At 32.3% G+C, this 24421-nt stretch overlaps 1 protein-coding gene across 2 annotated transcripts in view; it reads right to left on the reverse strand.

Moving 5' to 3' along the window:
• Window positions 1-24421, reverse strand: part of CNTN5 (contactin 5) — a 1363702-nt gene that overhangs the window by 275189 nt on the left and 1064092 nt on the right. For both annotated transcript variants that reach the window (XM_032358816.1, XM_032358817.1), the window contains 3 exons: window positions 19129-19265; window positions 16884-17013; window positions 14690-14840 (listed from right to left, as the gene is read on the reverse strand). In XM_032358816.1, coding sequence (XP_032214707.1) covers window positions 14690-14840; window positions 16884-17013; window positions 19129-19265 — 418 coding nt within the window. The remainder of the gene's footprint in view (window positions 1-14689; window positions 14841-16883; window positions 17014-19128; window positions 19266-24421) is intronic.

The raw sequence follows: 24421 nt of genomic DNA on the forward strand, positions 1-24421 counted from the left end.
CATTAACCTGTGTTATGTAAGATTAATTCTTAGTCCAGCTGGAAGGCCTAGAAGGCTAGAGGAAGAACTTTTCCCCCCTTACGTCACCAAGTTATATGTCTTGGCACAAAATGAGTGTTTATTATTATTATTATTATTATCATCCATCATTATTATTAGTCATCTCAATCCAATGACACTGCCTGTATGCACAGTGACGGAGAGTGAAAAAAGTCTCTGAAATGTTTTGAGGAAATCCCAAGTGCCAGCCAATTTTCTCTGCAATTGCTTTGTATGGAATTTAGGGATGGATGTTCTGCTGGCTATCAGAAAAGAATATGGGGCCTTAAGTGTAATATAATTTAGGAAAAGTTATTCATGAATATATTCAACTGTATAATTTAACTAAATATAGATTTTTTTTTAAGATTTTTATTTATTTATTTGACAGAGATCACAAGTAGGCAGAGAGGCAGGCAGAGAGAGAGGAGGAAGCAGGCTCCCCGCTGAGCAGAGAGCCCAATGCGGGCCTCGATCCCAGGACCCTGAGATCATGACCTGAGCCGAAGGCAGAGGCTTTAACCCACTGAGCCACCCAGGCGCCCTAAATATAGATTTTTAAATTAGAACGTTACCAACCCCAGAAGTATGCTATTTGTCCCTTTCCCAACAATTCTAACACCTTCTATTCAGAAGTAACTTTCTTGTTGCCACTGTCGATTTCTGACTCTTTGTATGGTGTATAGAAATGCAAATTTATTTTTGTTCTGTATTTAGAGACTTATTTAAGGTCTCTAAACAATGCAAATAGCTTTTCTATAGATTATTTTGAAATTTCTATGCATATGATTAGATACTTTACCAATAATAAAACTTTTGTTTTTACTTCCCAATTCTCATACATTTTCTTGTCTTCCTGAGCTGACAGGGGACTGCTATAGCAGGAATTCTTGTCTATTTTCCACTCTCAAATGGAATGTTTCTAATATTTTGCTATTCTGTTTGTCTATCTATTTATCTCTCATCTATCTATCATCTATCATCATCTATCTATTTAAAGATACCTTTAGAGGCTTAGGAAGTTCTTTTTAATCCTCTTTAGATACTAGGAGATTTTTTTTTTAATCATAAATAAATGTTGTATTTGATCAACAATTCTATTCTATTGAAATAACCTTATCATTTTTCTTGTTTACTCTTTAATGTGGTAAATTACATTAATTATTTTTCCCATGTTAAACCAAATTGGTTTCCTATGTAAAGCTCAACTTGTTTACATAGTATCTTTTTCTAGATGCTGCTGTTTTCTATTTGCAAATATTTCATTTAAAACTGTTTATATCTATGTTCATGAGAGTGATTGGTTTTTATATTTACTTCCCATACTCACACTTTGAAATATGGTTTTTACATTTACTTCTTATACTCACACTTTGAAATAGCTGTAAGATTTGAATTATTTATTCTTTGGTAGAACTTTCCAATAAAAATATCTAGGTCTGCAGGATTTTGGCTGTGTGCATGTAAATGTTTTTTAACTTTTAGTATAATAGTAGACTACTTAGATTTTCCAATTCTTTTGAGTCAGCTTGGGAAATTATGTTTTATTTATCCATTTTATATAAATATTCAACTTTGTTGACATTCAATTATTCTTCACAATCTTTTATTACCTTTTCAATTTGTTTGCAGAATCTGTGCTTAAGTTTCCATTTTTTTCTCTTATTTTATTTATTTTTTAAATATCTTCCCTCATTTTCTAGATCACTAGAAACATGGGACTTTTTTTTAGCTTTTTTGAAAGGACCAATATTTGGCTTTATCAGTCATCTAATTGTGCTTGATATTTATTAGGGTAATTTAAATAATTTTGTTTTTATCATTTTCTTGTTTAATCTGTTCATGTTGCTTTCCTAATTTCTTAAGACAGATGTTTAGTTCTTTAATTTCAGTTTTTTGTTTTTTTTTTGCTTTTCTAATGTAAGTACATAAAACCATAGATTTTCCTCTAAGTTCTGGAATACAAGGGAGATATGTTAAATCATCTCTGATAGTAGATTCACATATTTTTTTTTATAGACTTGTTCATTTTTATTTTCATGTTTTGAGGCAATGTTATGAGATTGCTACAGATTTAAAATTGTTACGTTTATTTGATCACTCTAAGTATGTTTATATAGTAATTATCTTTATGCTTCTTTTGTAGTCTGTTTTTCTGATATTGATACAGCTAAATAAGTTTTTTTGAATGCTTGTATTTAACTGATAAATCTTTAACATCAGACTTTCCTATTTTCTTATGCTTTAAACATATGACTGTTAGATTTTTATTTTAGCTCAATATTAATACTATTGTCTTAACAATTAGGGATACTTTTACCTCATTATTTCATGTTTTTGGTTTGTGCCTCAAATGAAACATGAAATAATTTAGTAAAAGTATTCTTAACATTAAGACATTAGTATAAATATTAGCATAAAATTAGTTTATATATATGTTTATTATTATATTATATATATTATATGTATATGTATATGATATACATATATATATGTATATGATATATATATATATATTTCATGCTACTGTTTTCAAGCCTTTGGCTTTTTTCCCCCAGGCTTTGAGATTTAAAATATTATTGTTTTATATGACAACTTTTGTTTACCTTTACATACATTTTAATACATATTAATACTTCCACTGGTTTTCATTCACTGTTGTACCTCAAGTACCTGGGATTATATTCATGTTTAGTATTACACTGAACAATGAAGTATAAATTAGGGCTGCTAGCCCTTGATTACAACACCTAAATGGAAGATTTCCCCTCTGAGACACAAGATCAATAACTGTTCTTATGGTTTTCTGAGTGGATTGATTATATAATGTTTAGTTTTATTTGGCAGTGGTATATATATATATACATATATATATATATATATGTATATATTTGTCATTTTTGAGCTTAATCTTATAAGAGGCATGCCCCAAGCTTTGTCTTTTTCCTTCTCAGCCTATCAATATGAGAAACCAATGTTTAATGTCAGCAAATGCCCTAGAGGTGAAAATCAGCTTCATCGCTGGAATAAGTTCAGATCTTGGCTTTAACATTTTTCTTGACTTTCTGGCCAGCTCATTGAGAAAATCAAGATATTTGAATAAAATTTATTTATATATTTATATTTAAGTCATCAATTTTTTTTCTTTTAGGAAAATTGGTGCAGTTTTCTGTTATATTGAACTTAAATATAACTTTTAAAATTATATAGTAAAAGTGGATGCCCCAAAACAGATGTGAATTGAATCCTTCAAAGTCTAACCTTTGGCTACTAAATTAAACACAAATTCAATCTGGCTTTCCAATTCTCCTCAGTTTGTCCTCAGCTATTCAATCTTTCCAGCTAATAGTACTTACTTTTCAAAAAAGTGTCCTGTATTCATGACTGTTTTTGCAAATTCTGAACTGTCTAAAATACATTCTATCTCTGGGGCACCTGAGTAGCTCAGACGGCTAAGTGTCTGACTCTTATTTCAGCTAGGGTCATGATCTTGGGGTTGTGATGATTAAGCTCCCCCTCAGGCTCCACATTCAGTGGAGATTCTGCTTTAGGATTTTCTCTTTTTCCCTCTGTCCCTCACCACCTCATTCTCAGGCACACTCTCTCTTTCTCTTTCTCAAAGAAAAATTAATGAATCTTAAAAAAATAAATAAATAAAACACATTGCACCTCTACATGTCAAAATCCTATTCAAGGAACATTTCAAATGACAGTTCATCCAAGTTTCCTCTCATCTTCCACCAAGATTTTATTTTCTTTTTTCTTAACTCTCAAAGTTTTTTTGTACAGTGGAATAGACCAAGAACTGATTTGACTTCAAAGAGAATTAGGATCCCTTTCTGATTCTCCAACTTCTATGTGTGTGACCTTAGGCAATCTCTTTATGACTCAATTACTTTATTTAAAACAGGAATGATTATATCTTCCTTACAATATTACCTTATTGCGAGGATTGAAATAAAGCAATGCATATATAAAATAGCCAGTTCTCAATAAGTGGTATTTTATCATTATCTTCAATATCCTGTTAATGATACCTAAATAATATTTATTAAGTACCCTGTGTTAATAAGCCTATGTTATCATTACCTTAAATATCTTGTGTTACAGTTACCTATGCTTTAGTTTTATTGCCTATTAGGCAATTGCCTCGTTTGGGAATGGAAATCTTTCTTACTTGTCTCAGAATGAATGACATAGTATCTTACATTCAATACAGTTTGAAATAAATTTTGTTTACACTGAAATAAACTGAATTGAATAGAAGAGTAACTAGATGGTATGGTATTAGGGAAAAGAGAAATGAAGCTACCATTACAATTAGAAAGAGAAAGAAAACCAAATTGGTACTCTGAAACCTCCAGATCCAACTAAAAACACGGATGTCATCTTATATTTATATATCTATTTATCTATGTATTTATTGATTTATCGATTCATAAATAATCCTGTTATTCAAGTAAAGCAAAGTAAGCATGCTAACAATAAAATTTATTTAGGTTATTTTTATGAAAATGATCTGCAGGTTGTTTTTCATTGTCATCAAGGTTGTCATTCTAATTTCCATTATGAATCAACCATAGTTAAATTAGATCTTGATTTATGCAAAAATTGAAAAGAAATGAATATGTAACTCTCAGGGGAAGTTAAAAATCTCCATTATAAAATACTTTCTTCTAAACATTCTCAGAGTCTTCTTTTTCACTATTTTATATTCAATGAAGAGTCACTTGGGGAGGTAGTAGGATCAGTCAGTAGCATGTACATAGATGCTTGAATTCCCAAGTATTTTGGATGTTGTTTGTATTAAGGACAAATTAAGCTGAAAGTTGTAGTCTGGGGGGCTTTTGGAAAAGAAAAGCTTTTAAGCAATTAATGGATTGTTCAAGTTGTGCCTATGTGGAGAGCATAACCAGGCAACTTGTGTAGCAATTTATAGTAACTGGGGTAAATGAACCATAGTTAGAAGTAGAATTTATGAACTGTTTGCTAAATTGGTAATTAGCTAGCAATCTAATGCTACAAACTGGAGGTGTTCGTAGCAAAACAGAGCTGGGATTATCTTGTTGGCATTTACAGTTTAAATTAACTGACTTCCTCAGTGTTACCTCAATTGGGAGTTAAGGCCTGTTTTGTTATATTTAACATTTTTTTTTTTAAGTAGAAACAAGAAAAACTGGTGGTAAGATCAGGAAAAAAAAGGCTGAAGATCTTTGAAAAGGAACTTTTGAAACCTTAATTTTGAGAAATATTGGTAACATAAAAGTTGAGCTGTTCTTATATGCTTCTCTTCTGTGTTCAAATGAATGTCATTAATTTGAAGATTTGAGACCAAATATTATACTACCTAAACACACTGTTGAAGGAACAATCATTTGAAAAATGTGAGAATTCTTTTGTCTTTTCATTCCTATTCAACTATTTGGCATGGTGTGAGCACATTTTTTTCTCAGTAAATTTGAAATATTTGTGGTTATTTACTGTTTGAGGGAGACCAAGTTAAGAAACACGGAACACCTATCAAAACAGTGTGGATCTACAATGGGAAAAGTGTAAAAGCACAGAGCAGAAGCATTGCAATAACGCCACCTTAGAATTATTCCATCTATAACATTAGATCAATTGATCCATGTCATTAAAAAAAAGGACAATAAATATTTCTTATAATTGGATTGCCAATCAATATCAGTGTGGTCTAGTTTATCACAAAATAAAATGTAGAAAAAGAAATTAAAGGTAATATGAAATTTTGGCCACACCATGTGTTAGTTTTTAGTTGGGTACCCTGTCTTTTATTAGAAGTAAAATTAGATTTAAATTAGGTTCTTCATTTGGAGGATTTTCTGGACTTTTGTGAGGAGCGTGTGTGTGTGTGTGTGTGTGTGTGTGTGTGTGTGTGTATGTGTGAAACAACTTATGAAGTTGATCATGCAGCTTTTGAGTATAGACAGGGAAGCTGAATCCTTTTGGCACTAAGAAGGAATTTTATCACCATTCTCCATGTAGACTGAAATGCAGCATCATTGCTAAACAATTTGATTGTTAGGATCATCAAAGAATTATTGACTAGCAGCAAGCTTGGTTTTAAGCTTCTTTGTGATGGATGATTTTGAACAAGTCACTTTATCCATTTGAGTTAAAACATTTTATTTATTTAAGAAATAGAGAGAGGGAGAGAGACAACAGAAGCAGGATGAGGGCCAGAGGGAGAAGCAGACTTCCCGCTGAGCAGGGAGCCAACTTGGGCCCAATCCCAGGACCCTGGGATCATGACCTGAGCCAAAGGCAGATGCCCACCCAGGCACCCCATCCCTTTGAGTTTAAATTTCAAAATGTGTATGCCAGAGATGACAACATCTAAATAAGAGGACTGTGAACTGGCACATATGGAAACTAAATTAAAGATTAGAAGTTGACTTAATTCATTTATCTAACTTCCTAGTAACTACAGCTTCTTGGTAATTATATCAGCTTGAGCATTTCCAAAGCTCAGAAAGTATAGGAAGTGTCTTTTCCTTTGAGTTAGTATTTCAAATGTTGTTGAGTTTGACCAGCAAGCTACAAGGAAGGGAGAAGAGAAAGTGGGGAAGTTTGAGTTAAGATGATCAGATAGGAAAATGAAAAACCTGTTCTGACGAATGGTGAGTATCTCTGTAGTTTGAAGCTACAATATTTAAAATTTTTTTGGGAGGGGGCAGCAGAAATGGGTAGAGAACAAACACACGGAGAGAGAAAAAGATAGTTGAACAGGTGGGTAAGGATGCTGAACTCCATGTTAGTAGTACCTTGTATATTTTATTCATAACTCCATTGCGGGCATTGAGCATTATAGCATATAGACCCTTAAATATTAGGTAGAATCATACGAAATTCTTGCTATTCACTCATTTTTAACAGACAAAAAATGGAACATATTTCATATAGTTCAATCTTTTATTTGTTAGATGGATTAATTAATAAATGTGGAAAAATACAGAGAAATTCAAATATATATACTCATGAATTATGGTTGTATTCAATACAAGATTCAGATCAATAGTTTCAGCAGGAGGATAACACAGTCAAAGGTATGCTTTGGAAAGTTTCTTCTAGCTATATGGAGAGGCATGGTTTATATGCGGGGGTGGGGAGAAATGAAAAGCACAATTTAGAATGTTTGCTAATTGAGATATTTTAAGAGCCTAAAATTCAGCATTGTCAAGAAAACAAAAAAAGAAAGAAAGAAAGAAGAGAGAAAGAATAGAATGGTTACTATATACTTATTAGTTTGAAAATGTAATTTTCTCTTGTTGTGAAGGTTTGTTCAATTGGTCTGTTGATTGAAAGGATGTTAGAATAAGAGAAGGAGCTATTCAAATGCAATTAAAGCTGAATCTCTAGGGCAAATTACATCAATTCTCCTGTAATAAACCTCTAAAAGACTAGGCCAAGCAGTTTGAATTGTTTTCAAATCCAAGTAGTTTCTCTCTTTGAAGATTGAAAAAAATGCAGCAGAATGACTTAGTACTTTTATCTTCATATGTTCAGATAAAATTAAACTTTTTGAATTATATGATTAGAAATATATATGGTTTTATCTTTTTTTTAAAATATTTTATTTATTTATTTGACAGAGAGAGAGAGATCGCAAGTAGGCAGGGAGGCAGGCCAAGAGAGAGGAGGAAGCAGGGTCCCGGCCGAGCAGAGAGCCCGATGCAGGCCTCCATCCCAGAACCCTGAGATCATGACCCACTGATCAGCAGAGGCCCAACCCACTGAGCCACCCAGACACCCCTATGTGGTTTTATCTTAAGAAAGTTTCTTCTATAAATTTTTAATGTTACCATAACTTTCCTTACTGATTAGCTCAGTATAAAAATAATTACATACAATTTGTATCGTACAATTGTATATAATAATTACATAAAAGTTGTAAAATATAGAAAAGCACAAAAGTAAAATTATACATAATCCATCTTTTAGAGAAAACCTATGAACAATTTATATTTATAGTCTCTATGCTTTATACTCTTTTGTGTTTCCATGTTTACAGGCCTGCTTTTATCTGTTGGAAATGTTCTTGGTTTTCCATATCTCTCTTTGTTATTTCTCTCAATGCCCCAGAGTCTCTTCCTCAAACGTTAATTTTGACACCAGTCAGTTAAACCCATGTCAAATGTTCAGAGGTTACTAGGGCTCTAATGCAATTCAAGTAGACTAAGTCAATATGTTGTTTCCCATCTTTTTACATCTTATGTAGAGGTACTGTGACTCCTGGAAAACTGAAAAGACTGTGTATTTCTTTTTTGGCTAGAAGCAGCACATAGAACTATATGATTTCCAGAATCCATTGATTTCAATATCCTCCAACCATATCAACATTCTTAATAAATATCACTACTTATTGGCATCATTGTTTATGAATCCCTTAAATCCTAAAATTTATATCTTCTCTCATCCCATTGCTGGATTCATAATCTCCAAGTTTATTTTGAATTTAATGTTGATAGGGTAGAATATGGAGAGTAATATTTTGCCACCTTAAAGAATTGTTTCCATGTAAGACAGGGTTTTAAGCCAAACTTAGTAGAGAGTCTTCATTAATGAACTTAGTAGATATGGAAATAAAGTAGAGGTTAGTGTAAGATTCCCTCTACTAGCTCTTATATTGATTTTGCTGAGTTTCTGCCATCTAGGCTTGAACAAGCTATTGATCATTTCTTAATTTAGCCCATTTTTATCTGATGGGGTAATTCTTATTGGAGGCCAAGAATTTGCTTATCTATATTCATAATTTCTAGTGCTGCTATGACTGAACCTTTTTCTACTTTTGTGTTTTTACTAGTATTTTAGAGGGAAGGTGATGAAGGTTAATGAGGCAGAACCTTCTGCCATTAGTTTTCATTGAAACCAGGAAGTCAGTATCTTAACTTCATCACAATGAATGTGAGGTCATTTTCTTCTTTCCTGTCATCTCCTTAAACTTGGTGAAGCTATGGAGCAGCAAGTCACCATCCTGAGTGTTAACACATTGTATATTGTAAGCAGTTTGTAGATATTAAAACTTATGTGGTCAATTAACAACCTTCTCTTTCTTTAGATAAATAATATCATTTTGACCATTTTATTTCCTTTGAAACCATAGATTTTAATTTACAAAGGAAGTGAAGTGATATATTTTTGATGTATGAATGTTCATATTCTCTCATTATACAATTTCTTAGGCACCAAAAACCCCCAAGATACCTAGGGTCTACATTGTTTTATGTTCTTAATATGTAAAAGACATTGTCACAGAGGAAACAACAAAACAGCTTGTTCATTAGCAAACACAGCATGTAGGTAGAAACAAAGGGACCCTAATTATCTCCATGAATTCCTCTTCTTCCTTAGAAAAGGAAGACCCTATTTCCCCCTCAGTAACAGTGTCCTTTAGGGCTTGTACTACAAGTATATTTTTCCATATATCTGTGAGTCAGTATGTAAGCCTGATCATTTTTGCCTAATAAACGCAACATGAATTCCCACCAGAAGTCAACTAATGGGTACTTCAAGTGCAATTTTCTGTGTGTGCTAAATGGGGAAGTTAAAAACTTCACTGTTCTGAAGCTCCTTTGGTGTACAGGGAAGTTTTACAAAGGACATTTTTAGACAGTCCCATAAAAGAAAAATTAGACTCTAATACTTGCCCTCCATAGGATAATTTTTATTTTTTTGGATGCAGGATTTCTTTAGCACCCATTGGAATTATAGTCCTTTGGCCAGAAATGAAAACTGGTACTTAAACCAGTTTTATATTTCAATAATTGTAAATAATTTTTAAACATGTATGGCATATTCCATGACCTTCAATAATAATTTATATATATGCAGATGGAAAGGAAACAAAACAAAACAAAAAAACTGTCTTTACCAAAGAGTATGCATTCTTCATATTGGACAAGATTGTCTTTGTCCTCAAAAAGTACAGGAAATTGAACATGTAATAATGAAGGCTTAATATTTGTGCACTGCTGGAGTGCTTCTGGGTGATTATATTTTAACAAAAGTTAATGGCCAAGTAATGGAAATAATGAGCTGAAGTGAAAATCCAATATGAGTTTGATAAGCAGAACATTTTGAATGAAAGTATACTAGAGGAAAAAATCTCCGTGGAACATTTCACGTCTTAGTACTCCTGGACCTCATTAGTTTAGATTGAAAGTGGACATGATTGATAAAGAAATCTAAAGGAATGTGTGCCAGTGATCTTTAAAAGTGATGGGGCAAAACCTGGAGTTCCTTTAAAAGAAAATGGAAATTAAAAAAAAAAAAAAAAAAAGGGAAGAAAGAGTAAAAAAAAATTCTTTAAAAGGCTCTGTTTCCATTAACTCTCTACATATATTCACCTATTTGCACATATTTGCACATGACCTATAATGTTGATGATGGAACAAATAAATGCTCAGTCTGCTATCAGAAACTATCTGAGAGATACTGAACTAAGAGTAGGTAAGGCTGATGAGAATGGTAAGTGTAGATTTGCAGTTCTGATGAACAAAGAATGTCACTTTAGAGAAACAGATTAATGAATAACATATTTATCACATGAAGAACCAAAATACTCCTTTAATCCCAGATAATAACTTAAATCTTTAGAATCCATTCCTGTAACTACTGGAGAAAGAGAAACAGAAATATATGTCAGTATTCAAAGAATCAAAAGTTCAAATGATACCACCATCATCATCACCACCATCACTACAATCAGCAGCAACAGCATCAATATCATCACAAATAACATTCATGGAGCATTTATTATACCAGCCATGGTATTTTATAAAATTTCTTTCAATTCCCACAACCCAATGTGTTATACTTTTGAATTCTAGTTTTTAAGTAAGGAAATAAATTAATTTTATAAGGAAACTTCATAGACTTCAGGATAAGCAGGGCAACTAAGTTTTGTTTTATACATTGGGTTATACTGTTATCCACAATGTTAAAGTGCTTCATAAATTAAAACTGTATGGACTTATTAGCAGTCATCCTCATTATCAATAATAATATGGTTTACTTTTTGAGCAGCAGTTCCTATTGAACATTCTGTGATTTAAATAAGAAATAACTACACAGAGCTCAAATTATAATATAACTTATTATATAATTTAGGTGCATCATTTAGGTCAAATGAATGAGATATTTTGTAATATATAAGTAGGTAACTTCTTTGTTAATCAGATTTCTTCTGAAAGTCATATTATGTTCTAGTTATTACTTACTGAACTTTAAATTTTTAGAAAATGATTTACATATATTTTTAGTAGAACAGATAAATTAAAAAAACAAACAAAGACCATCCCCTTCCAAAACAAACAAACAAAAGACAAAATTTGAAAGATTCAATCAAAATTTGGCAGAAAAAGAGATGTCAATATGTCCTTTAGCATTCTGTTGATAAAACAAATGATTAACTATTAATCTTCAATTGTTATAACATTGCATTTACACTTTAGAGTTAAATTGCAGTTGGCCATAGGTTTAAATTCTTTTTTTTTTATTTGAGTTTCTGACATGTTTTCAAATAATTAAGTGAAATTAAGTGCTATTTTTCTGCAATTAACATCTTGCATTGCATTTTTATTTTCGTGCTCTGGACATAATTTTATGCTTTTTAAAGTGCTGTATTTTTCACATTTGAATGTTTCTTTTATAATACATTATTATTTTTGGTACTTTCCTCCAATAGAATACTAGTTTCTATATGCCTGCATAGGAAATTGCCATTTGCTTTTTCAATCTTTAATTTGAAATCAATCCAAAATAACTGTGAACATTGTGAATGAAAGACAAGTCTAATTCATTTAACATTTTTTCCAAATATTATAGGTTGTATAAGTGGGGAACCTATTTGATGTAGATCACATGAATATTAAATATACTTGTATTCCAAGAAAATAAACCATGATTTGAACCTGTATTCCTAATGTGCAATAATGTGACATAAACTTTTCAAAACCTTATCAGTTTTCTAATACCTCCCTTTCCACTTCATATTCACAACTCTTATTAGGTGGTGTGCTTTATAACTGAGAGAAGTGAACTAAAAATTTTTATAAGAAAATAAGGTGTTACATGTAATTGGTATTTTATTTTAAAGAATATTTAATGTGTACATTTGAGATTTTTATTTTCAAGTTTCTATTCATATTTTTAGAAAAAATATGTAGGTATTTGAAAAATATCTACATACTGTAGATATGAAAAATATGTAGATATTTTTCAAATATCTACGTATGTCTTCTTACACTTCTATGTATGGCTTCATGTAAAGTCTTTCTATTGTTATTTAAATATTAGCCTTTTATTTTAATACTTGAATGTTTAATATTGTTATATCTAAATATATTGTATTCTTCATGAAACCTGGGACTACACAATAAAGTGACAAATTGTACATTAGTAAAAACAATATTTTGCAAGTGTGCCTGACAATTTTAAATATAAAAATACTTCTGGAGTTATTAAATTAAACCAATTTACAAACATAAACAGATAGATCAGAGTTTACAAATATAAACATACAGGGTCAGAATAGGCAAAATGTTGATTAAATGTGGCCCAGTCTTGCTTTTAATTGAATAAGTAAAAATACAAGTGTTTCACATTTTAGCCTCCTTCCTTTGACCAAAAGTATTTGAGACTTGTAAAACTGAGTGATCTGAGTTTGAAGCCAGTGTATTTGTTTCACTAGCTTAAGGAGATAGATGTGAGGAGAAAAGGAATCAAGAAAACTGGAAAATTTATAAACTGTTTTTCAATTTATGGGTATAAAAAAGTTTAATATGTTTATATTTGTTGCAACAGAAAATTCATAATTTTGTTCCTCTCTCAATACATTTGCCTTGACAAATGTGATGCCACCTACTTTTTAAGACTCATGGGATGTCTATGAATACTTGCTGAGGAACATTCTATGGTGAACTGAAATAAATAGGACAAGATTCACATACTACCTACAAACAACACAAAGTAATGCATTTCAGATGTAGTGGGTTACACCAATATGCCAAATACATTTTGATGATATAAAAATTTTTAGTGCAATAAGATAAAATGATAAACCATTTAAATTCTTTGATCTTACTATACAAAAATATTTTATTCTGCTTTAATAAGGGTTGTGTCAGGTATTTTTTTTTTAATTTTTATGAGCAACAATACCAAAAGTATTCAATTCCACTCTAAGCAATTTAACCAAATGCAATTCAACCATTGATCTCACAGTTTGTCATTTTGCCCTGCTGCCTTTCTCAAGTAACAAAGATAAATTCTCTTTCAAAACAAGATACACTGGGGCACTTGGGTGGTTCAGTGGGTTAAGCCTCTGCCTTCAGCTCTGGTCATGATCTCAGGGTCCTGGGATGGAGCCCAGCCTTGGGCTCTCTGTTCAGCAGGGAGCCTACTTCCTACAGCAACACCCCCCCCCCGCCCACCGCCTGCCTCCCTGCCTACTTGTGATCTCTCTTTCTCTCTCTCTCTCAATCTGTCAAATAAATGGGTAAAATCTTAAAAACCAAACCAAAACAAAACAAACAAAACCCCCCCAAATACCCAATATAACCCATTTCAAACCCAGATGATCACCCTTTTCAGGCAATTATACATCCTTATGACTGAACTAAACCCAATCAGTCTGTCAATTATCTCATCTGAGACAAGCAGTTTAAATCAGTGTTTTTCAGATTAGAATGGGGAAAAAAACACATTTCTAAAGAAAATTTTCAAATATTTCAAAATATTCCAAAATTACCGACAGAATTATTCAAATAAAACTCTAATACTGACATAAATTAACTTTTACTATATTATTACTTAGATCCAGACAGACATAAAATAAGGCATAAACTCCTTATCCTTATAGATCAAATGAAGAACAAAACCTTAAATGACCTATGCAATCTTATTTAAACATAATAAAGGATATTATTTTGTCAAAGCTGAATCACCATTTGCAACACCAATATGTTAATGATTAATATAGCATGGGGTTTTGATTTTGGCATACATAGTCCTATGATGATTTGATTTATTTATAATTTTTCCCCATTTGTATTCCTGTGATGTCCTTTGGCTTTGATTACTAAAAACAAATCTTTACACAATAAACGTTCATCTGCACATTTCTCATTTGCCTATGGCAACTGAAATAATCCTATATTATTTTGCCTCAATAAGATTGAAAAAAAGAGGGCAAACCTAGACACAAATCTTAGTTGAAAGTACTCCCCTTAAGAAATTATCTGAAAGATCCATCCTCATATCATTTAAAAATATTAACCTTAAAATAATGACACAACCTCTAAAAATTATTATATGTGACTTGTGAGTCTCTAAATGTGCAGATTCAAAATGAAACTCAAAATAACTAGCTTAAGAAACATGTTTGCTTTCTTTATAACCTGATGAAATTGTCTTTGGTGCTAAAACATCATGTAGGCAAAGGCATCTGACCCTATTGAAACAGAGCTTTTGGTTCTTTCCAATCATTATGTAGACAAAAATAATATTTTAATCTGTTAATGAAATATGGTTGAAATTATTGCAAAAGTCTTTCTTGTATACTCTTTATCATCTGCAACTTCAAAAAAGATTGATGTTAAAAATTTGAATTATGAAATGGACTTCTTACCTTTTATTCTCTCTCACTGCTTTGTCTCCCTTCTTCCAAGAGATGGTTGGTTTTGGAGAGCCTTGAGGTTTGCACTCTATGATGACTTCTTGGCCTTTGGTAACAATGATTGTTTTCTTCAGTTGATTCAATGCAAAAGTAGGAGCTGAAGCTATGACAAAAAAAAAAAATAAATAATAATGTTAATTCTACCAGAAGCAATGGCAATAATCTCTAATGGATGATTCATCATGATTTTGCAACTCTTCTGGGAAACATTTGTAATAAAATTGTAGGATACCTACACATTTAAAGGGCATTAACTCAAAATTTAAACTTGTAATTCATTAATATCTTATTGGCTGCTCTTTCTATTAGCAGATAATGGTTTCATATAACGTGGGGTCCATAGACAATGGCTGTTTCAAAAGATAACATGATTCAATTATGATTATCAGTTTTAATCATGAAAGACATTATAATGATCACCTTGAGCAAGAGAAGAAGGGGCTGGCCAAGAAAGTCTATTGGGGACTTTCTTTGGAAAAATGGGGGTTACATGTGGAGTAATTGATCCTGTGTCATCCATTTCCTATCTATGAGTCTTAATACATATTTTACTTTAATGTTATACAAAATTAAATGTAGTTTTTACAAAAATACATTTAAAATTGAATTATTTAAATTTCAATTAAAAATTTAACTTCATTGTTTGCAGTTATATAATAAGGTCTGATCATTCATTAATATTAATATTGTTTTCACTAGATTTTCATGAAAATACTTTTGATTAAATTTCTTCAAGTAATTCTAGTGGGCAGCTGTGGGTTGAGGATACTAGACTAAAAGAACATGTGACACAGAGACCAACACACACACATAAAGACCCTTTTTAATCTAAAAGAGAACTTGAAAGATATGTCTAAGAGTCTACTCTATCTGAGACATTTATTTAAACCAATTTGACAACTTCATGGATATTTCATAAATATTTTATGTCCATTATACAGCAGTATAATGCATGGCACAACATCATTAAAAACTATGTATATAACAAGAAAGATATGTATATAATTGAGATGGGTTAAGAATTGAAAGAAAAGTGAAGGAATTTTATGTGACTGCAGATAATGATTTTGTTTGCTTAGTAGGAACAGAACTTGTAAGAGGTAATTTTGAAAATATCTCTAGTGAATGAGAAAAAATATATTTGGGAGTATTTCTGGATAAACTATTAACTAGGTGAAGGCTGAATTAGCTTTCTTTTTTTTAAAGATTTATTTGAGAAAGAGCACAAGCTGGGGAAGGGAGGAGGCCAGCCTCTGCACTGAGTTGGGGAGTCTGAAAGGGGCTTGATCCCAGGACCCTGAAATAATGACCTGAGTTGAAATCAGATGTTTAACCTACTGAGCCACCTGCTGAGTCACCCCGAATTGGCTTTTTAACTCAGAAATATTGGAGCATGAGCTGAGAAGAAAGTACATTTGTATTTGATTAGTTAGGCTGTAGGAGATGGAAATTTGGACTCCTGAGTCTATTTTAGGTGGGTTTATTATAATGTGGAAAAATTCTAAGAGCAAATATTCATAATTCAATAAGTTGACTTACAGTGAGCTACATTTAGCTGATATGTAAATGATAAGTTCCCAGATTCCTGAGATCTTAGGTATTTCTGTTAATATTTGCTTTGGGAATTTTAGTGTAGAGCAAGTAGTGGGCTCCTGCTCACTTTGGGTGACATGAGTTATGAACACTTAAGTCTCTCTCTTGTATTGCAAACTTCTCAGACCCAAGTTTAGGAAACTAGAATGCTAAAAAGTAAAATTAATTCAGTGGCCCAAACATGCTCATTTTGGGAAGCCTATTCTATTGGATGGAATCATTGGCTTAAATAGTAAGTACTTAAATAGTACTTAAATAGTAAGGTGCTAGTGTCCTATCAAGGGTGTAATCCCCTGGGACACCTGGATGTGGCCTCAGAAAGGCCTTCCTTTTCATGTAAGGATGATAATAGTTGGTACCCAATGATGAGAGGATGCTTTATCTTGGAGTGTTGTCTTGTCTATGATTAGCTGTATGGGTAAATATTAAGCATTTCTTTTCAAGTCATAAAATAGGTTTTTACAATCAGATTGTAAAATTTCAGTATAGGAAGAATTAGAGCATGAAAAGAAGCTACACATTTTTCCCATTTATTTACTTAGAAATTGCATACCTAGAATCTTCAGCTCAGCACTTGCATAAATGGCTCCATATTTATTTTCGGCCAAACACTGATACATTCCAGCATCCGACTGATTCACATTGTGGATCACCAACAATCCATTAACCATCTCAATCCTATTCTGTAACAAAATTTAAAAAAAAATAGATATAGAAAGTGAATAAATTACACAGATTTTGCAGTTATTCTTTCCTAGACCAAGGGGGAAAAAAAACCTCCAATAAATACAGCTGAGCATTACTTGACAACTTAGAAATACGAATTAACTGTTCATTATTTTATGATAAAATGTCTTTTTTAAATTATAACTATTTCTTGGCCAGAAAAGATATTATAACTGTATATTCCTGTAGTTATTCTTTTTTTTTAAAAAAAAGATTTTATGTATTTTTTTGACAGAGAGAGATCACAAGTAGGCAGAGAGAAAGAGAGAGAAAGAGGAGGAAGCAAGCTCCCTGCCTAGCAGAGAGCCCGATGCAGGACTTGATCCCAGGACCCTGGGATCATGACCTGAGCCGAAGGCAGAGGCTTAACCCACTGAGCCACCCAGGCGCCCCTCCTGTAGTTATTCTTATGAGTTTTAGTTTTAGTTTTGTTTTTATACTGAGCAGGTTTGTTTGGTATACTAGTACAGCTTGTGAAGTATAATCAGCAGATGAAGATTTTATTTGACTTCATTTTACAGAAGGAGAAGGGGTTCACATGTGGCCTTTGGTGACAATTGTGACTGTAGGCAAGTAGGACAAAGTTAAAAATAGCCCAAATCAAAACAAGAATCCTTTTATGATGTTAATCTAGTCAGGGATTTGCCTTTTTCTCACTTCCCAACAAATTCAGGAAAGAAACTGCTCTGCAACTGGAGTCTGTATAAAACTATTGGTCAAAGAATATTAACTCCATCATCAGACAAAATATAATACAGAAGTCAAAAAACTGAGCATGTGCAAATTGAGGTCAAGTGAGGCCAAGAGCACATTTCAAAAATGAATTTAAAATTTAAAATGTTGTTAAACAACCAGGTGTCTTGTCTACTTAATGCCAAGCAAATCACTCTTTTAATTTTAGTGAGCAGTGCTTTACCTATCAAAATAGATGCAACGTAATTTTACACAATTTTCAAAATAAACCTATTCACTTTGCAGAAGTGAATTTACTTTACTTTACTTGGATGCTGAAAGTAAAAAATATGACCAGTGTATTCCTTTCTCAAGGTTTATCTGGTATCCTTAGAAAATTAGAGAGAGAGAGACAATGAATCAATATCTCAGGATTCTCATATCCTCTTTTCTTTAATACCTCTATAGTTCTTTGTATTTCTGTATTTCTGTATTTCTTTAGAGTATTTAGAGTATTGTGGTTTCTTTGGGTCTAACTGGTTTTGGAATAATGGAATGTTGGAGCTGGATGGGACTGTGGGAAAGATCTGATACAATCTCTTCATTTTACAAAGGGGCAAAATGAACCCCAAAGAAGTAAATGACAGAAAAGAGGCCTTTTGGTAGAGGAAGGATCTGGGCAGAATATATATATACACACACACACACACACACACATACACATATATATATATATATTTATTTATTTATTTATATATAAAAAATTTATTTTCAACTTCATATACCTCCCCTCCATTTTGGTCATACCTAACAAACTATTCTCCCATTGGCTTCCTTTCTGCAAAGGCCACAATAAAGGAGTTAGCTAAAATTATTACTATTATTTTAAAATTAAATAATAATTGATTTAAAAAAACTCATGCAGTAGATTTACTAAAAAGATATTTAAGTCTTTTAAATCCTGCTAAGTAGGATGTCACAGAAAAAAAACTTGTCCAGGATATAGAAAGCTAGGAATCTATTATGCTTTCATTTCTCACTAAAAACGTGACCTTGGGCAAGTCACTTTACTTCTGGGCCTTAACTCCACCATTTGTAGGGGGGCAGCAACAAGGTAGATGATTTCTAAAAGTCAGTTAGAAATAGCAATGAATCTATGATAATAATTGATATTTTTCTATGAATTTATAGGATTGAATAAATTTAAAGAAACAATGTATTACTTAAAAAAGTAATGAGATAATTTTAAAAAATTATTTTACATCTGTTATATTTCTCACTTAAAATACATTAGAAGGCACAAATAAGAAATGACTTGCCATAAGACGAAAAGAGGTAGTTTGTCCTGTGTGAAATCCTGTTAAATTACACAAGAAAAGGCTAACATTTACCAATAGTACCTGAGGCAAGAGGGGCACTCCATTCTTCAGCCAACGGTACGTGGGTCGGGGTTTTCCAGTAGCCTTGCATTCCCATCGAAGAGGGCTCCCACTGTCCAGCTGAGTGTCATTCAGTTTTTCCACCCAGTGTGGATAAGCTATAAAAATTTAAGCAATAAAGAAAGATGATTTCATTTCTCAAATACATTACCAAATTCAAATTCATATGGAAGTATTCCTTGCATTAAAAAAAGTATTAGTTCTAATAATTGTATGTATTTGAAAGAAGCACAATATTGCATTTCACACTGAACTCTATGTAAAAGGATATAGCAATGACAATATTGTGACAATTAAAAACACTTTCATAAGCTAGATCCACTGTATCTTACTGTTTTACAAGTTTATTGCTGTGCCTCCAGTATCTCCAAGGTATCAGACCTTGTTCAGAAGGAAATCAGGTACTTAGAGACATAACTTCTTCTAGGTATTAAGGCAGCATTAGCACAAACTGAAATAATACAACATGTCTATTTGCTGAATAACTGCTTTTTTTTTAAATTTTATTTATTTGACAGAGAGAAATCACAAGTAGGCAGAGAGATAGAGAGGGGAGGAAGCAGGCTCCCCGCGGAGCAGAGAGCCCAACGCGTGGCTCGATCCCGCTTCCCGGGATCATGACCTGAGCCGAAGGCAGAGGCTTTAACCCACTGAGCCACCCAGGCACCCCAACTGCTTTGTTTTTTTATTTTTGTTTTTCTTAAAAGAACCTGAATGGAATAGGAAAAATAATTTGTAAATTCAAATTCACTTGGAGTAAAGTTTTTCTGTATTTACTAGTATTCTTCAAAGATTTTTAAAAATATTTTCAAAGTTACAAGTGAAAAATTACTTTACCAAGAAATAATGTAATTTAAAAAAAATTATAAGGTACAGAATAATGTCTTTATTGACTAATTTTTTTAAAATAAAAATATTGAAAACCAAGTGACTATTTGTCCACAAATACTCTTTTTGAAACAGCTAAAACAATAACTATGAAAAAATATTGAACTGAACGAACTTTTTCTCTTTAGCAACCTTTTTGGCATAAAGCAATAATATTTTACTTTCTGACAGTGAGGACTTTGATCATTGATTCATTTACCTCATACTATTTTGTCCTTTCTTAGTCTCAGAGGTTCTTAGGGATATAGGAGCATCTATCTTACTTTTTTTCCTTTAAGGAGTATATACTGTGGTAGAAGAAATCTAAAGTCAGTGTCACAGAATATAATAGCACAAGAAAGGAAAGAAGACGCACTAAAGGAAACTGCACATGAATAATAGTTGGTCTGAGGGGGCAACAGATGTCCAAAAACTAACCAGTTTCAAAGGGAGGAGAAGGAGGAAGAGAAAAAGAACTCTGATTTATTAAATTCTAGTCTTAGGAACTGAGCTACATTATTGATTAATCCCTGGAACATAGATCCTGAAAACAAACATACTTAAATTTATGAATCAGGAAACTTTGGTTCAGAGAGGTTAAAAAAATGTACCCAAGGTCAAACAGTTAATAAGGGATAGTAACCACTTTCAAAATAAGATATTTCTGACTTCAGAAAGCATACAATTCTTTCAATCCATTCCAGCAGATTTTAAAATGAATCAGAAGCATTTATTGCATTCATAACGTGTTTTGCCTTCTACTGGTCTCTAAATGGGAATTTCGTATTTAGTAGCTCATTTGTCTTCTTGGCAATATAGTCTGGTTTTTAAAGAGCCTTACTTTGGCATAGTCAGAATTTGTAGGCCTTTGAACAACTCTGTGATTCAACTTCAAGTCTAGGAGCTGTCATGCAAAAATCTTACCAAGGAGAGCTTCAAATATTAATACTGACTTTTGTGGCTGGTTCCTAAAATCATTTCTTTTATAATTTTCTGTCATAATACGCTAAAAATACTGATAAGAATGGTAAGATACGAAAGCAATATTAAACTCTACTTTCTCATTAGGACTTTCTGTGTACTTTCCTACTCTACTTTGCCAGTTTATTTCATACTACTCATGACCCTTGTAATCCAAGTATACAGATGTGCTGTCTCCCAAGCACACCCTGTATCTTCGTCAAATTTTTAAATCCACGTGGAATGTTCTGCTTCTCTTGTCTCTTTTAGTTTTACTAATAATTCAAAGTTTAGTCTAAATTACATAGGGTTTATTAACTCTAAACTCAAAAGGGAGTCATCTGTACCATCTTTGGGTATGTTTAGTTCTTAGGCACCTGGAAAATAATTATGATAGAGCTTGTTACTCCTGTTGATGACTTAAACATCTATTGGGTTTTTTACTTGTTTATGGTTTGGCACCCCATCTAGATAGCAAGATCATCAAGAGCAAAGTTGACATGACATATACACTTATTTTAGACATAACTGACCTACATATAAAATTAATTATAGGATATTGGTTAGTTATACATGTATATTTTTATGTTTTTGTTTTAGGTTAGTTATATTTGCCTTGTTTCTTTGTGTACTATAATAGGAGTTAAAAAGAAATTGAAAAGAGAACTAAAAAAGTTACTCAAATGAAAAATTAAGAGAGAAAGAATTATTGAAATAAAAATATATTGTATCGTCTAGGCAATAAAAAAATTAGAAATTAAGTCAACATTTCTTCAAACATATTTGGATTACTCTACAATACTAGCCTAATTTAGAGTCTTGATTCCAAAATGAATTTGTCATAGGAACCAACAATTGATAAATGAAACTAAAAGGAAATAATTCTGCTTCCTTTCAGCAACTATTTATTGGACACCACTATTGGTGCAATGCTTAACACTGAGGATAACAATATGTTACAATGTGTGTTTGCTGTCAGCTCAAAGTCTAGTAGACGAGACAGACATTGAATTAAAATACTCAGATTCACTCTACCAGCAATTCTACAAATAAAAATGGTCTTTTATACTGTCCCTAGAATTAAACACACAATCAAAACACTAGTAAATTCTTGATCTATCTTTTGTTAGGCCACCTTTTTTAGGGGGTAAAGAATGGGACTTTAAAACACCTAAACACCATTACACTCTCACCAGATGCATTGCATATTGGCAACAATTTATGTAATACATTTGAGCTTCAGATCAGTCTCCAGGTTACATTTTTAAAAACAGTAAGCAGATGTGCATAAAGAAACTCTTGCTTATTATCTCTTGTCATTAGAAAATCTCAAGGGCGCCTGGGTGGCTCAGTGGGTTAAGCCGCTGCCTTCGGCTCAGGTCATGATCTCAGGGTCCTGGGATCGAGTCCCGCATCGGGCTCTCTGCTCAGCAGGGAGCCTGCTTCCCTCTCTCTCTCTGCCTGCCTCTCCGACTACTTGTGATTTCTCTCTGTCAAATAAATAAATAAAATCTTTAAAAAAAAACAAAATCTCAAAACCCCTATTGATAAAAGCTAATTGTAATTGGTCTCCTTCATTACTCCTGTATTTTTAAGTGTTGAAGAGTCAACATCTTTAATCACATAAATCATTTTTAATATTAGGACTCTCAGCTGTGAGGGGTAAAATGGTATATTGGAAAGATGATACAGTTGGGGGTAAATGTAGGTTCAAATCCAATGCTACCCTGCCCTTGCTCTAATATGTGATCATGAATGTATTACTTTAATGAGTATCATCTGTAAGCCATAGATGATAATTCCTATTTCAATGGGCTACTATGATGATATATTGGTTATAAATATTGGTTACTTTACTTCCTCAATCTATTGCTCATGCATTAACATGAACTTCATTTTCTATCAACTGTGAATATACATCATAACAGTGAAATTCAAGGTGACATACATTCTCCAAAGAAATAGGACTGAAAAAATTTTCTTTGTGTATACAAGTTTCAATCCACAATATACAATTTTGTATTATCTTCTATGGTAAATATTTAGTGTATTTTAATGGCTAAAAATTTTTTTTAAGATTTTACTTATTTATTTGAGAGAGAGAGAGAGAGGGAAATAGAACAAGCACGGGGGAGAGGCAGAGGAACAAGAAGATTCCCTGCTGACTGTAGAGGAGCCCAGGACCTGAGATAATAATCTGAGCCAAAGTCAGACACTTAACCGACTGAGCCACTTAGGTGCCCCAGTAGCTAAAATACTTTTAAAATCATGCTTAATACAGAAAAACACAGCTCCAGAGAAAAGAAAAAACAGAGAATGAGAACTAATGGTGAGGATTTTTATTTTTCTCTAATATTAATAAAAGATGAGTAAATAGGAATTAACTACTCTCCATCAGTTCTTATCTCATACCTTAGCTCAGCTCAATATTTTCCTGAGAGGTAGTATGTTTAGTTGGATATTATGCTGATATTATTGCCAGTTCTAAGTTGGAATCTGGTTTTATAGCTTATTATTATTGGGACATGGAGTAATAAGCTCCTTACCCTTTCTAGGCCTTGGTTTCCCCACCTGTCAATCAGGAATGCTAATTTCTAAGAGTTATTGTAAATTAGTACATGAAAAGTACCTAGTAGCTGCAATAGTGTCCAAAACAAGTTCTTGGCAACTGTTTGTTCCCTTCATTAGTCCGTTAATCTCCCCTCACTTTCATTTCTTTATTTATTTTTCATGGTACAAAAGTATTTTATATGCACATCAGTACAGAAACACACAGATCCTATAGCTCATCCTTTAGAACTATAAGAGCCAAGTGAAAAGTCAATACAGAGACTTATTTTCACATATATATGTGTGTAATGCATAATATATTATATATGCAATATATATTACATCTATGTGATATATATTTTATTGTATTATGATATATATAGTAATATATATTACAAATATGTGTGTATATATACACACATATATATATATTACACATTAAGAATTGAACTATTACATTTTTTCTTCTTTCTAGATTTGTGACATCCATGTTTCCTGGTCGGTAATGTTCTATCAAACATGTACTAAATCAAAGCAGACAGATGAATAGTAAAACTTTTTTCTCTCCTACTAGTGCTGGGCTAGACCAGTGGAACACCATCTGACAGGATGAGGAACTGTAGAGCCTCTATCCCCCCAAAAAACCTAATGAACTGATTTATACAGAAAGGGTTTTAACAAACCTTTGGAAACACAACATACTATGAGAAAGGAATGGCTTTTATCCTGGACTATGCTTTTAGTACAGCATATGCATAAATTCATATTTGTCCCAGTAAAAGAGAAACAGCATCATAGAAAGCATTTTTGTTTTCATAGTACTAACAGCTAAAAAGCACAGAGAACATAATACTCTGATCTTCGGTGAATAATCCTG

This window comes from Mustela erminea, chromosome 9 (genome assembly GCF_009829155.1).
Source record: "Mustela erminea isolate mMusErm1 chromosome 9, mMusErm1.Pri, whole genome shotgun sequence".
NCBI classification, from domain to species: Eukaryota; Metazoa; Chordata; class Mammalia; order Carnivora; family Mustelidae; genus Mustela; species Mustela erminea.